The sequence below is a fragment of the Sprattus sprattus genome, assembly GCF_963457725.1.
Source record: "Sprattus sprattus genome assembly, chromosome: 2".
Lineage (NCBI taxonomy): Eukaryota > Metazoa > Chordata > Actinopteri > Clupeiformes > Clupeidae > Sprattus > Sprattus sprattus.
The window spans coordinates 39,391,734-39,406,746 of NC_137921.1; the positions used below are offsets into that span (position 1 = coordinate 39,391,734).

Here is a 15,013-nt window from a genome sequence, read left to right on the forward strand (position 1 = left end):
GGAGAAGAGATATTCTTGTGGTTCAATGGAGAAACCATCCCCATCTTAAACAGATCTGTCACAGCCTCTAGAAATGATGGAAACATACCAGTCACTTGACACTGAATATGAGTGAAGACTTGTACAAAACCCATTTTCATGTAAGCCCTGAGGGTTGCTGGTATTTCTATAGGGAAGGATTTGGGTGCCTTGACGATATGATATTTTGTCTTCTCATACACAACAGTAAACCTTTCATTTCTGATACAGGCTACCGTAGGGCTGCATTTATATAGCAAAGATCAGACACAAGGATTTTAGTGAAGCTTTGCTTTGATTATGGCTGCAGCAGTACCATCTGCGGGATTTGAAGAAAGCCACCTTGCAGTAATACCGCAACCAAACCGCCTTGTGTTTAATAACTTCCGCCAAGGAGATTTTATTTTGATTGCGTTCTGTTTTTCTGTCTAAGCAGGATACAGCAATAACCCATCAGCCTGATTGTCATGAAACTTTGTGGAAAAGTGAAGCTTGCCGAAAGAAAATTTAGTAAAAAAAAATATCTGGATACATTTTGGCCAGACCACAGACAATCCACAAGCAGCACTCTCAGATAAGGGGGGAAGTTATGACCGTTATGGGCTCATGATGGGCTCAACACTGTGGTACACTTCCTAGTGTTATGTGCAGTTATTGTTGCAACCCTAGCCTTGATAAATGTGTCAGACAGTGAGCCAACCTGTGTGTGTGTGTGTGTGTGTGTGTGTGTGTGTGTGTGTGTGTGTGTGTGTGTGTGTGTGTGTGTGTGTGTGTGTGTGTGTGTGTGTGTGTGTGTGTGTGTGTGTTGCAGACGGGCACCCAGCCCTTTAACCGTGCAATGCTGTTTAACGTGGGTTTCCGCGAGGCTATGAGGGACCTGGACTGGGACTGTCTGGTGTTCCACGACGTGGACCACCTCGCGGAGAATGACCGCAACTATTATGGCTGCACCAACATGCCACGCCACTTCGCTGCCAAGCTGGACAAGTACATGTATATGTAAGTCTAGCTTGTTTGCTCACTTTCATGGTCTTTCACTCACTCACTCACTCTCTCTCTCTCACACACACACACACACACACACACACACACACACACACACACACACTATAAAAAATAAACACGACTGTTTTCAAAATGCCACACAATCCCTTTTTTTGCACTGTGGTTGCTATACCACTTTGCCCTGCTCTGATCAACTTTTTATGAGAAACTGGTCTAATAAATAGGTCATAGGATGAATGAAATAAACCATATATGACGTGAAACATTCTATAAATCAAGGCTTTCTTTATAATACGAGAAAATCTAGACGAACAATAAATCTAAATAAAAACTAAATTAACCTAGTCAATTCTTCAACATAAAAATAAAACTATTTATGCAATAATAGATGATAACTAATGAAATTAAACTTTGATACACACTCCAAGACAGTGCTACAATGCCAAACTCCTTCATATCGATACAGGGAAATGTGTCCATTTAGTTCTTGAATATTCTCTCTTGTCGGTTTCTAGTATTTGCGTGTTTCACTCACCACTGCATTACATAAGAACATAAGAAGAGTCTCAGGAAAGATTCCTGACCATTACCAGTTGCATAGAAAATGTTCTCAGTTCAACTGAACAGAAAATGTAACCACAGTTGACTATTCAATTGTCTGTAATTCAAGTGAAGTTATTGAGGTCATTTTTGGTGTGTTGACATTGTGTTCATTAAATCTTACCAAAGGAAAAACACTTCTACCACCTATTCTTCAGTCTAGACGTCTACTTCCATCAGTTTTCAATCATGTTATAAATATCTACCATCTACTTGTAAATGTTATGAGATTTGAACACATTATGTGTCCATTTCTTGTTTGGCCTGCTGATTTTAGCCATGTTCTACACTAATGTTCCAAGTGCATCCTATGGTCGCAGTGTCAGTTACTGTTGTCTTAATTACAGTGAATGAACTGCTGCATATAATGGCACTCATCTGTGCAGATATCTTCAGTCTCGTCACGCCTTGGTATCGTGCAGACTGTCCAGATTGTGTCTGAATGAGCATTTCCTTTTTTCCCTAAACCTGTTGGTGCGGGGGTTGTTTTGTGCACCTTGTGTCTTGGTGAGCACACATGCAGTGTTTGTGCCCCATTGTGGTGCCCCCCTCCTCCCCCCTTACCTTCTTCTCGGCCAGGAGGCTATGACTGGGTTTACGTGTTTGTTTGTTTGTGTCTCCAGGGTGGGTTACTTGGGCTACTTGTATGTGAAATGTGAGCCACACATTCTTGCCTGACTGCAGAAGGGCGTACTAATCTATATGTGCGGAATCCTCTATCCCTCTATTTGGGTTCTCCGCTTATGTCGAGGATGTGTGCGTGTTTGTCTGTGCACGTGCTCGTGTAACACCCGTGTTCGTAGAGGTGTGCATTTCAGTAATCTTTAGCCCTATCTTTTGTCACCTTTGTTGGCAGGTGACAGCTGAGGGTAAGAATTCTCCTTTCTTTTCTTGTTCTTTTATTTCTTTCTGTTCATTCTGAGCCGACTGCTCTAAGGGCTAAGGAGTTCTAGGATTTCTTAGAGGAGCTCAGGTGTGTGCGTGTGTGTTTGTATGTGTGTGTCTTCATGTTTGTGTCAGGGGGCATCAGGTGTGTGTGAGCTTTGCTAACGTGACGTGTGTTTGTCCTTAGCCTGCCCTACAATGAGTTCTTTGGGGGCGTCAGTGGTCTGACGGTGGAGCAGTTCCGCAAGATCAACGGATTTCCCAATGCATTCTGGGGCTGGGGAGGAGAGGATGACGACCTGTGGAACAGGTATGTACATGTGCGTGCATTTGGGCACATGTGTACCGTACATGTGTTCTCAAGGGGTGTGTGTGTGAGAGAGAGAGAGGGGTGTGTGTATAAAGCATTAACTCTTTGAGCTGCTGCTGTGTTAGTTGTGTTCGGTGCGACCTCTTTGAGCTAATGTCATGATGCAACATGTCCTCTCCGCTATCCCAGAGTGCACTACGCCGGCTACAATGTGACCAGACCTGAGGGAGAGCTTGGCAAATACAAGTCCATTCCACACCATCATCGAGGGGAGGTGCAGTTCTTGGGCAGGTTAGTACACACACACACACACACACACACACACACACACACACACACACACACACACACACACACACACACACTCACCACCTGCATGTTCTTGCACACCAACTCATTTCCCACGCTACGAGCAGGTAGGGTGTGTGGATACATGTATTTGCGTATACACACACACACACACACACCAACATGGCAGGCCAAATTGACTGCTCCCCTGCAGTTCAGTTCATCCCAGGCCAGCACATATGTATTTGTGTGTTTCTGAGGGGGGTAAATATGGTTTTGTGATAAGGAGTTCTGTTCAGTTTACCCCAGAGGGCAATAATCATTTCATATTCCAAAGGCTGGGAGCATAGAAACTAAAAGCTACCTCTCCATGTTTCTTTTTCCTGGCCTTTGAAACTAACCTCTGGGATCTACTGGGTGTGTACCTTAAGAGTATGCCTTTTGAGCTGGGGTCTCCAAGGGCGACAAAGTATTCCTGGCCAGCTAGATAGATCCTAAACCAGTTTAGGACTGGATCAGCGAGGCCAACACAGTTTTCAAGTCAATTAATAAGGGTATCATGATCTACAGGGTCAAAAGCTGCGCTCAGATCCAGAAGGGCAAGGCCAGAGATTTTAGAGATTAGAGTCCGTATTAATTCTGAGGTAATTTACAACCTTGGCTCACACCGTTTCTGTGCTGTGAAGGGAACCAAAGCCTGATTGGAAAGTGTCAAAGGCACAGGAAATCTAGGCATCTAGGACATTATTTAACTGTTTAAAGACAGTTAACGGTTTTCCTTAGAAAGGGAAGGTTGGAGATGGATCTAAAATTGTTTAAGTCTAAATTAGTCTAATTACTTTTCTTCAGGAGGGGTCTCACCAGGGCAGTTTTAAGATCTGCCGGGAAAATACCTGTAAGCCGGGCACAGTTTACAATGGGTAGATTGTCCTTAGACACAGATATTATTTGACTCATGCCTGATTTTCCCAAGCTGCTCTTTAAAGTTATTTCAATGGAGCAGAGGCAGACTACAGAGGGGTGTGTGTGTGTGTGTATATATGTGTGTGTGTCTGTGTGTGTGTGTGTGTGTGTGTGTGTGAGGCTCTCCACAGTGAAGACCTGAAGAGGAGAGCTGTGGGTGGGACTAGAACACGTCTTGAATTGACTTTCTTCCTCTCTTCCACTCCTTTCTGTCGCCTGTACACTCTCTCCATGCCCCTCTGTGTTTTGATCCCGCCTCCCTATACGTCTGTCTGTCTCTCTCTCTCAGGTATAAGTTGTTGCGCTACTCGAAGGAGCGCCAGCACCTGGACGGCTTGAACAATCTGAATTACACACCAGAGGTGTCCATCTCCAGCTTCTACAAGAACATCAGTGTCAACCTGCACCCTGAGCTGGCTCCAATTGCAGACTACTGAACACAACCACACAAACACTCATGTCTGACACTCTCCACCTGGGTGTGTGTGTGTGTGTGTGTGTCTGAGAGAGAGAGAGGAAGGAGAGGAAGGAAGAAGTTGGCCAAAATAACCCGATACGAGTATTAGTGGTTTGGAAACACATTTCAGTCGTTTTTGAATGTGTATTTTTTTTATTTTCTTCCTGTTTATGTGTGTATGTGTATGGAGTCAGTTTGAGGTGGGCCGATGAAGATATATGCGCGAGTGTGTGTTTGTCTTGTAGAGTTTGATTGCGAATGTGTTGTGTGCAGGGGGCACTTGGTCTTTTCCAGATGTCGGTGTGTAAATGTGTGGGGTGGTATTGGGTGGGATAGATGTATGAGGAAGAAAAAAAAAAAACATATCCGTCTGTGCTTGTTGGAATACCTTATGTACGAGTTGATCAGTGCGAGTGTGTGTGTGTGTGTGTGTGTGTGTGTGTGTGTGTGTAGAGGTAGGTGTGAATGAGTGTGTGTGCTTGCACACACATGTGCACCTCTGTGAGCAAGAGTACATGTGCTTTTCTGATTCTCACTGCATGTCATTGCTGGCTTTATGCGACCTATGTCCACATTACACTACAAGCCAAGAGGTGGGGAGTGCCAGAATCAACCAATCGGATGTTTACTGCAAAGCCTTAACCTAACACTCATAGGCTCTTTCACCACTGTTTCCTGTCAGTCACTTGCTTTCACCCACTCAGCAGAAAGTGCTGCCTTGCGGCTGCCTCTCAGAAGCCAACAGACTCTTATTTTGCTTATTTTTCTTTTGTTGCAGTGCATATCTTAAAGGAAAATACCTTTAGTTGCCAGAAAGTGAAACGGTTTGATTTATGTATGTGTTTCAAATAATGAACTATTTTTATTAGATTTTTTTTGTATTTATTTTTCATGTTTTATTTAAGTATAAACTCCTGTGTTGTGTTGCATTCCATGAACAGGGTGTTGGTGTGTGCGTATGTTGTTTTTGCGAGTGTGTGTGTGTAGACGTGAATGGGCGGATGTGACTGCAGGTGATTTGCGTGCACAATCTCGCTCCCATCTGTACGCACTCACCCACACACCTCTGCCTTTTACACACTCCTGTATTTCACTCTTCTTTTGGCAGCTATGTAGATTCCCCTCCCCCTTTTTTTTCAATCCCCTTTTTAAGAGGAGAGTGACTATCAAAGCTAGCAGGTGTAGTGGTAGAGGAGAAGAATCAGGAGAAGGGCCGTTTCAAAAACAGGCACACTGTGCATGCCTTACACTTCTCTACATTCTTTTTCTTTTGATAGTGTGTCATTCAAGAAGGGGGGGGGGAGGTTTCTTTCGGCTGTAGTCTCTTCTCTTCTTTTAAAGTGCACTATGTAACACAAGGAGTGCCAGTGGTCCCTCCTCGCTCGTTGGTGTGGGGTGGGGGAGTGTAACTAGCTGGGGTCATAGCTGCTAAACACCCCTTAATGGGTGTGGCGTGTACAAGTATGCGTGTCTGTGGAGTGCGTTGTGTACTCTGTGTTCAGTTGTTCGTGTGTGTTTATTGCTTTGCATTGCGGTCTGTCGGACAGCTGGGCCAGGATGAGAGAGCGTTCACGTTCTTGAGTGGCCCCTGGGCCATGAAGACTTTTTGCCCGTGAAGCTTTCAGCTCTGTGTGACCAGCGTGCCGACGCTGGGCAGATAGAGCTCTCCCTTTCTCTGTCTGTCTCTGTACATAGTTTTTCCATTCTCTGAATTTTAAGCTTTTTAAAGTTAAGTTTGTGAGTATGCAGGTTTGTGTGTGTGTGTGTGTCTGTGTAGGGTTCAGCCGTTGATTGTTTTTTTTTTTTTTTAATATTAATTCTTCGGTTGATGTTTGTATTATTTATCATATCAGTGTTGATAAGTTAGCGATAATTGCCGTTCCAGGCATCCTAGGATGCTTTGCGGTCAGAGATGTGTTTTGCCACTTCCAGGTGCATTAGCTCCAGGAAGTACTCCAAGGTACGATAGGATTTGGTGCTTTTTTTTTTGCTTTTTTTTTTTTTTATAGGTTAAGGGTAGAACTGGGTAGCCATCTCCTGCTGTTTACATAGTAACGGTTGCCAAGGCAGGAGAGGTAAAGTCTGTATTTGATTTGGCCCTGTTGCTACGGGTTTCACAATCGTTAGCGTACACATTTGACCAATGATAACGGAGGACAAATCCAAAAAAATATTTTTTTTAAAGTGAAGTGCACATATCTGTTGTTTGTGTTGGTGTGTCTGGTGCCAAAGTCAGTTTCTCTTTTTCCTTTTCCTCTCTTAGCATCCCTCTTCTCTGCCTCCTTCTGCACTGAAAGCTAATCTGTTAATGGAGACTTGTTCTTTTTAAGGTGACTGTGTGTGTGTGTGTGTGGGTGTGTGTGTGTGTACAGAAAGCCCAAACATATTGCAGACAGAAGTAGTCTTCATCTGTCCTAGTATACATATGACCTCGTTATGGGCCTCGTTCTGGGTTCCAAAAGGCACCGTTCAGTATCACACCAGTGCGTTAACATTATCCCCCAGCCCTAATCTTTATGGGCACTATCACTGCAACAGAGCCCTGACATGCCTCCCTCCACATATCCCAGTCTCACTTAAAGAACTAGGGGTTCCGATCAATGGGATGAAGGAGAAGGAGACATGAGGTGATGGTTTTAGAAGGACCCCAAGGTTGGCCGGGTGTAAGCCAGTAGAGGCTGTGTGTTCCTTACCCGTTCACTGTGGTAGAGAGTCAACACAGATGCCTTGAATTCCAGTGAAGGTTGTATGTCGGACTCACTGCCAAGTGTAGTATGACATCTGAACCACAAATTGAACCCCACCCACCTTCCACATGTGTCCTTTGTTCAATGATGACGTAGCCCAAACGAGAAGCTAGAGGACAAGATTATAAAGATGTATTCACTATTACAAAGCTGTAATGTAGAGTGTTACATTTTTTTTGCAGTATTCATATTTGTGCCTTGAGTTATTTTTCTTATAATAGTTGTTTTTGTTTTTTCACTTCTGCATGGTTGCTGAGATGCGGTGTGCTGGTGTGGCTGGGGCTTTCACATGCCAATAGAGTGCTCATTTATTTTTCAAAGGAGTAAAAAAAAAAAAAAAGACTACAAGAACTCATTTATCTGTCGAGGTGTCGGTCTGTGGCCCCCTCAAAAATGACAGAGTGGTGTAAATGGTAGGGGGGGGGTCAAGCGGGGTGGGGTGATGGACGGGGTATTATCAGTGTATATCTGTTGCTTATTGGGATCGGTGGGGGGGGGGGGGGGGGGGGGGGCACTCGCTGTAAAAGCACCTGTTTCCAAACGGGAAAAGTTTTACTGTAACACCAATTTCACAACTCTCTGTGACTGGCTGACTTGATTGACAGTTACAATTCTTGTTTTTCCAAAAAATCTTTTCAGTTATGCCAGTCTGTTCACTGCAGTACGCTCTATTGATCATTAAAAAGAGTTTATAGGTGAAACCTGGTCTGATGTCTTGTTTTGTAGACTGAATTCAATGTACAATGTGCTGTAAATAAATTCTATGACTGAACTGTGATGAAATGCATCAAAGCTGGTGTTAATATGAGCCTAGACTTTAAAAGCGCTTAAAGGCTGTATAAAGAATACAGTTGATACAATTGCAGCCCCTTCCGTCAAACCCCTCCAATGCCAAGTCCTCCGAAACACATAAATGCGCACTGCCTCACTACTGCCGGAGGACAAGTCCATGAGAGCGCGTTGGGAATCATGTCTGATTCATGTACTGGTGCATCTCAAAAAATTCAAATATCATGGAAAAGTAGATGTTTTTCCCGTAATTGAATTCAAAAAGTGACACGTCACGTTCATATATTCTAGAATCATTAGCCTGACACATAAATTGGCCGGTTTCAAGTCTTTTTTTGGTTTTAATCTTGATGATTACGGTTTACATCAAAATCCAGTAGGCCTATCTCAAAAAATATTAGAATAAAGAATTCAAAATACAGAAATGTGAATTGTAGAGTAGCCTATATGAAGGTGTCACTTTTTCAATTAAATTACGCGGGAAAAAATAACTTTTCTACTATAGCCTAATAAATATTTTTTGATGCACCTGACCTGTATATAGTTAACATTATATAAATAGCCTCAAACGACACTCGCTCACAACTATTATCATACGCCTGGCCTGTCCCTGTGGTGGGTGCTTTCGCTGCCTAGGTTATGGACTATGTCGTCCTTATCTCCGTTCCTGCCTACGGACTGATCCAGTCTGAGAGGAGGAGTGATCCAGTCTTAGAGGAGGAGGCATTTTTGGTGGATGCGCCTGTGCCACCCACGTATTGGACTATGACTTTTTTTTTTTTTTTTAAACAGTGGAAGCCTTTTGGTACACATCCCACAATCTTGGTGCTTACAAATGTCGTTCAGCCATTTGTCGTTTCTCGAAAGCAGAGTTACAACATTAATCGCAAACATGGTCGCTGTGAGACCAGTCGTCAGAAGCGTCGTTCCCAGATATTTGCTGTTGTCAACGTTTTAATTGCCTTACGTTGATGAGCTTGATCCTCATCCTTCCAACCCGAACAACCACCAACTGAAATTTCAGTTATCATGAATTGTATATGAATATTCATTCATCTTGAGTGAACCTTTCAACCACGTTGGTTAGACACATATTAATCTCATCACATTGCGCCACTGCAAGTGTGCAGGTAGCTGATAGGTAGAGACTTATTATGAGTTAATCAACCATTATTAAGTATCACACCGCTCTTTCAGCTGCTCTAGTAAATGTGAAGGACTTATTTTATCTTAATCCTCTATATTCTGAATAGCCTGGCACACACTTTTGGGAACTGCTTTACAGTCAAAACAATCAAATTCAGAGGTACACCAAGCTTTGTCCCTGCTCGAAGATGCATGAGATTGAGGGAAAAAAATAACTTACTGCATTTATGTCGTCACATGTTTAATATGTGTTAGCATAGTGGAGAGTCATTGGTATTCTTTACTGACTTCAGCTGAGGATACAGGTGTGTGTATTGGGTTGTGGTGTGGTGTGGTGTGGTGTGTGCTTGGGCATCAGTCATGAGTCTTGACCACCACAGCAGTGGTTGTGTAGGAGAAAGGGCTCAGCAGCAGGGCAAGAGTGTAGTGACGATGTCCTTCTGCGTGTGCTTCAAACACCACCTACAGAGCACACACAAGGTAGCAGGAAACACACTCAGTTACAATGGGATTTTACTCTGCTGGAAAGAAGCCACATGTGGATCAAGGTTTATGTGAGTAACTGTGGAGGTCAATGTTTGGCACTGAACTAAGATTTCAGGTTTATTCCAGCTTTGTTCAATTGTTTCTGACCGGCTCACCTCAGCCACTTCGTGGAATGGCGTTCTCCCCTCCCCTTTCCAGTATGTCTTTGTGTCGAATTCTACACGATACACTCCAGCTGTGAAGTCCTTTTCTGTGATCAGTTCATGGACCTCTCCAGTTGGGTCGGTTTCTCTGAGAGGGCGATAGAGAGGAAAAGATGGTGTCACTCTTTAAAAAAGCCCCAGCTCAGAGAGATGAGCTGTTTGTGATTAATTATGTATACACATACATCAAAGAGAAGTCTGTCTATAAAATCATTCCAATTTGTGTTCCAGTCTTGCACAATTAGGTCGTCCGTCATTTGTTGTATTACAACTTCTATAAGTGAAGTGTTTCACCATCAAACTGTTCCCATGCAATAAAATAGTAATTTATGTTGTGTCTGTTCCTGGGAGTACTTTGTTGAGCTCAGCCTACCCGCTTGCCACTTGTGTCCACTCTCCGTTTGCACCTCGCCTCGAGACCTGGAGTGCCACACGGCCAGCAGGGGCCCCCTTCACTGCGTCCAGGATCTTTACCATCAGCGGACACTTAGCATCTGACCCACCGTGGGGATCCTGGGGTCAGAGGTCACATATGCGGTCTAACTGTGATCAGAACAGGAAGTCTTTCTAGTCTAGGCAATTTCCTGTGACAGTCTGGATCCTTAGGCTGCGGTCCAATAGTAAAAAAAAAAAAAAAAAAAAGTTCCTAACCCCTTTTTCTTGACTGCAATGGATAACGATATGAGGTCAAGGAAAAATATGAAGGAGAATGCCTAAGGACTTTGGAAAAGACAACTGAGACTCCGACTGCACTTACACTTCACTATGTAATTATGCAATGGCGGATGTTATTGACATGGGTCTTTAAATGTTACTACTGCAAGGAATTGTGGGACGGCATTATCTCTTTTCCTTTCGTAAAGATGGTCCACTGTAGTCTAGGCTAAAAAAAACTATCCATAGCATTTAGAGAATTCGACCAGCCCTAATAATAGCTGCCACTAAGAAATTGAAACATTCAGAAGACATACTTTAGAGGCCTTTCGAAAGGTATAGAAAGTTAACAGCCAAGCTCCTGGCATGTGAACACTGCTGGAATGGGCTATATGTATGTTGTAAATCTAAGACTAGGCTAACTCAACTAAATCAACTGACACAGTTTTTTCCTGTGAATTGAAGAGAGAAATGTGTGTGTTTGTCTGTTCAGGCCACTGCCCTTTGGGACAAGTGGGTGGTCCTTACGAGAAACTAGCTGTCCTTGTGTGTATTTCAGTGCTTACCCGTGCATCACTCTTCATTCACAGAATTGATTATTGATCTGAAATGCATTTGTTCTTCTCTAATTGCGTAGATTTATACAGTACCTTTAGATAATCTGTGGACTTTTATGTAACATATCCTCTGTTTAACATAGCAAGACAGTCAGGTAAGCCAACCATATGGACAGCATACTTGCTCTTTTTAACCCAGTATACTGGTAGCCCGATGAACAATTGATTTCATGTGCTGGATTCCTTTCATTTTCGTACTGTGAGAGACCTCATGCGGCAGAAAAACCATGTTAACCCTCGAGCCCTCCTGTCAAATCTACCTCACAAACCACATCAACCTCCTTGTAGTTAGATCTAATTGCTAGTTGGAGACCAACAGTGCTACATTATAGTTCCCCAGTCTTACCACAAGTTTCTTAATTTTCCTTCACCATACAACACAGGTGCAATTCAGGTACTTACCACTGGGGCGGCGTTGCATAGCAGCAGCGCAGAGGCCAGGAACACACAGACCGTGCTCTTGTGCATGGCAAGAGCTGATAGCTTTGTGCTGTCCAGGCATGTGAGTGTGTGCCCTCTTATAGGCAGGCGGCATCAGCTGACCTGAGACACACTCGCTGCCCCTCTCTGTTGACTGTGTAAATACCAGGCTGATGAATAACTCAGCACAGAGCTGGCTTTGTGGCAGCCCTTATTAGAAAAAGGCTTAATTCACCGGCAGCCGTCTGCAGGTTAATCTCCGTCTCACACCATTGCCCATTCCCTAGGCGAGACGTCAGGAGAGGGAAAAGTACAGCCAACCCAGAGAACAGTATTCCTCCATCCTCCTCCACAAACACGTGGAGTAGCGGTCTCCTGCCTAGGCTGTGAGTGTGAGACTGTTGTGCCTGGAGTCACCTCTCAGGTACTGCCCGTTTGTGGGATTGAAACACCCCTTGACCCTGAACCTGATTAAGCCCTCCGGCAGAAAGCCTCTATGATGAAATATGTTGTTAGTGTTCAACGTTCCCCACTGTAGAAATATGGATATTTAGTTTGGGCCAGTTTCAGTTTTGCTGAAGTGAAGGTTTTTTTTCTTATGAAAATCCGCATCAAGAATACATTTGGCTGGTGAACAGGGCTCCCTCCTCTTTTTTACTGTTGCATTTTCATTCAGGACTTTGGTGAAGTGACAACAGAACAGACCACTTTAAAAGGCTGAAGGAGTGATTTTTCTCACAACCCTCTTATTCCATAGGGTGCAGCCTTATTTACCGGCAGCGAAAAAAAGGTGCCTGCCAACTGCAATTACCCTGGTATCCGTATGATGAAATAAGGCTTTATTTTAAAAGAAAAAAACACATATGTAGTGTAGGGAGAAGATTATTGCTAAATTGATAGAAAGGAACTTTGGATGCTAGATGTTATTCTTATAGTGATAATGTGATGCAGTGAGTGAAGGCCCTAATCAGGTAATGGACTGACTGTTGTGGTAAAGTGACCTTTAAAATCCTTTTCGCGTCTCGCACTTGCAGGACTCTGGGCACTGCTGACCAAAGCATCTTCACGGTCTTAGATTTCTACTGAGAAAGCCAGAATTAAAGTCCTGCCTCCCTCCATCCACAGACAGAAATAAGTTCAATACATTGCTGTTCAACATTGATCATGACGCATAATAAAGCTGCTAACAGTCCTGATTCAAATGGAAGACTGCATATAGTACAATATGAATGTGGTGTTGTAGGGTGGTTCGTCATGAGGTTGGTTTAACTGTGAATACATTTTATGTACTGTATATGCAAATTTGTGTTTCTTTAAATGTGCCAACAGCATCTAGTCAGTTTACAAAGGGTGATAAAAAGCTTGGTATCCAATATATATTTCAGTTATAGTTCATAATACTGCTCAACTTCACCTTCTGAGAGACCTCTTGAGTCCTTAAATAACATAGTGGAGTGTGTTGTTGTTCGTTTTGCCTGATCTCTTAACTGTAGATGTGAGCCTGAGGAGTATATCAGTTGGATGCCTCTGAAGTTGTTTTCAGTGCAAATGACTGGGCTGTACTGTGTGCTTAGGTGACCTCTTGTGGTTTTCCTATGATAGTTCACCATGAGAAAGCTCTACATTTATTTTTGGATTGATCATCAAGCCATTCACACACCAAAACAATTGAAGATCACATGGCTTTATTATTTAACATCAACCCGCAAACATAGAATGCAGTGATCACTATGTTTTATTATTTTTTTGTATTTAGTGCAAAATCTTTTTTTGTCTCTCAGATTCACACAAACCAGAGGAAATGCATTTAGTGGAAAGCATAGAATTCATAAAAATAGTCATAACACGTATTGATCTCAATATAACCATATATTCTAATCTGATGTGTAAAACCCATTTACCTCTAAACCCAATACCAATAGATGAGTGTCTAACCTTCTGGATTGCAACCCCTTTGAAAAAAATGTCCACACACCATGTCATGTCTGAAGAATCCTTAAAGCTTATACAAGCCTTCAGAAACACTGAAACTACTGAAGGTTAGATATAGAAAAGGGATCAACATAACAAGTTTGAACGAAGTTCAGTCTAAACTAGGGGCGATTTTCTGCAAGAAAATGCTAATGTGATTGCGCTGCAGAAGCAGTCAGTCCATGGATGCTGACACTGGATGCTAGGTATGACAGCAATCTGTTGGTGTGTTCTTGTATATTCTATTAAACACAGTGTGTATGCACATGTGGTTTGAAGACAGATGTGGAGTATTATTACAGAGAAACTGCACCAGTTAAGCATAATTGGTAATTACACACTTAGCAAAGACACCTGTCATATTCTAAGATTCTTAGCCGTTGCATGCTTTTGTGTTTACAGTAGTCACAGCTTTTTCTATCTCGGTCATCCAAATTGAATACATTTGAAAAAGGGCGATTGAATGTCTCTATAGTTGCCTCCCATACATTTTATATAACAGAAATTCAATGAGTTATTGGCGAGGTTTTCAGCTGATTTAGTGATGTGTTGGTTCATGAGACACAATCCAGTTTGTGTTGAATCTGTAGGCCGACTTGTGTTAAATCAAACATTGTTTTTTAAGCCTGCTAGATCACAAGCTTACAACAGATCACGTAACCTGTTACAACACCACAAGAACATTCTTAATTCTCTCAGCCATCATAAACTTATTATATGGGCCACCCATTCACCAGTGTTATACAAATGATTGTTGGTGTGTAGGCAAAATATATATTTTTAAGCATGCAGTTGATTGAATGTTTCAAATGACAGAGACTCACAGCCTTTCAAATACACATCCTCAGCATACCAATAGACATATAACTTCCGCCGTTCAAGACCATTGAATCTAACAAAATACACATCCTCAGAATACCATTAGAGATTGAGTGTTAAGCAGATGTTCACACTCACAAAGACATCCTTGCCAGGAATTAAACTTGGGTCATCTGCTGGTATTGATGCTAACTGCTATACCACCAAAACATATAACTTGTCATCATTCATTTTCCTATAGGAAAATAAACCATTAAAAAGGGCCAATAATAGAAAATAGAAATAATAGAAATAGCTGAGTACACAGCAAAGCAATAGGATGGACCTGGTAGCATTTCAATGGAATCGATATCATGAAAACCATAGAAGTAAAAAAAAAAAAGGTACGAACAATGACCGGAATAATAATTAAAGACGAAGAATGATATGTTATTGCTTTTCAATCATCTAAAAATGAACCCAAAGTAAACAATTCTCAAGGCTCAAGCAAGGCTCAGGTAATCAAAATACATAGTCTTGATACAAAATGAATACTTCGGCAACAGCTCTAGTCTAGAATTGCTTACTGTTGTTTACATTTTCCCATAGGACTCTTTGGGCTTTTGGGACTCTTTGGCCCTTTCTTGCTGGCTTTT

At 42.5% G+C, this 15,013-nt stretch overlaps 2 protein-coding genes across 2 annotated transcripts in view; one reads left to right on the plus strand and one right to left on the minus strand.

The window, feature by feature from the left end:
- The window catches only part of b4galt6 (UDP-Gal:betaGlcNAc beta 1,4- galactosyltransferase, polypeptide 6), a gene marked incomplete at its 5' end in the record, with an annotated part of 20,834 nt that extends 15,724 nt beyond the window's left edge, over positions 1-5,110 (plus strand). Inside the window, 4 exons of the mRNA XM_080833169.1 lie at positions 830-1,017; positions 2,696-2,818; positions 3,008-3,109; positions 4,359-5,110. Of these exons, the coding sequence (XP_080689295.1) occupies positions 830-1,017; positions 2,696-2,818; positions 3,008-3,109; positions 4,359-4,506 (561 nt within the window). The 3' untranslated portion in view covers positions 4,507-5,110. The remainder of the gene's footprint in view (positions 1-829; positions 1,018-2,695; positions 2,819-3,007; positions 3,110-4,358) is intronic.
- A 4,452-nt stretch (positions 5,111-9,562) lies between these two features.
- ttr (transthyretin (prealbumin, amyloidosis type I)) lies at positions 9,563-11,636 on the minus strand (the record flags this gene model as incomplete). The annotated part of the gene is made up of 4 exons (XM_080832387.1): positions 9,563-9,670; positions 9,850-9,985; positions 10,271-10,410; positions 11,571-11,636. 4 exons carry the CDS (start codon positions 11,634-11,636, stop codon positions 9,563-9,565), a joined length of 450 nt encoding a protein of 149 aa, XP_080688513.1.
- Positions 11,637-15,013: the final 3,377 nt, after the last annotated feature.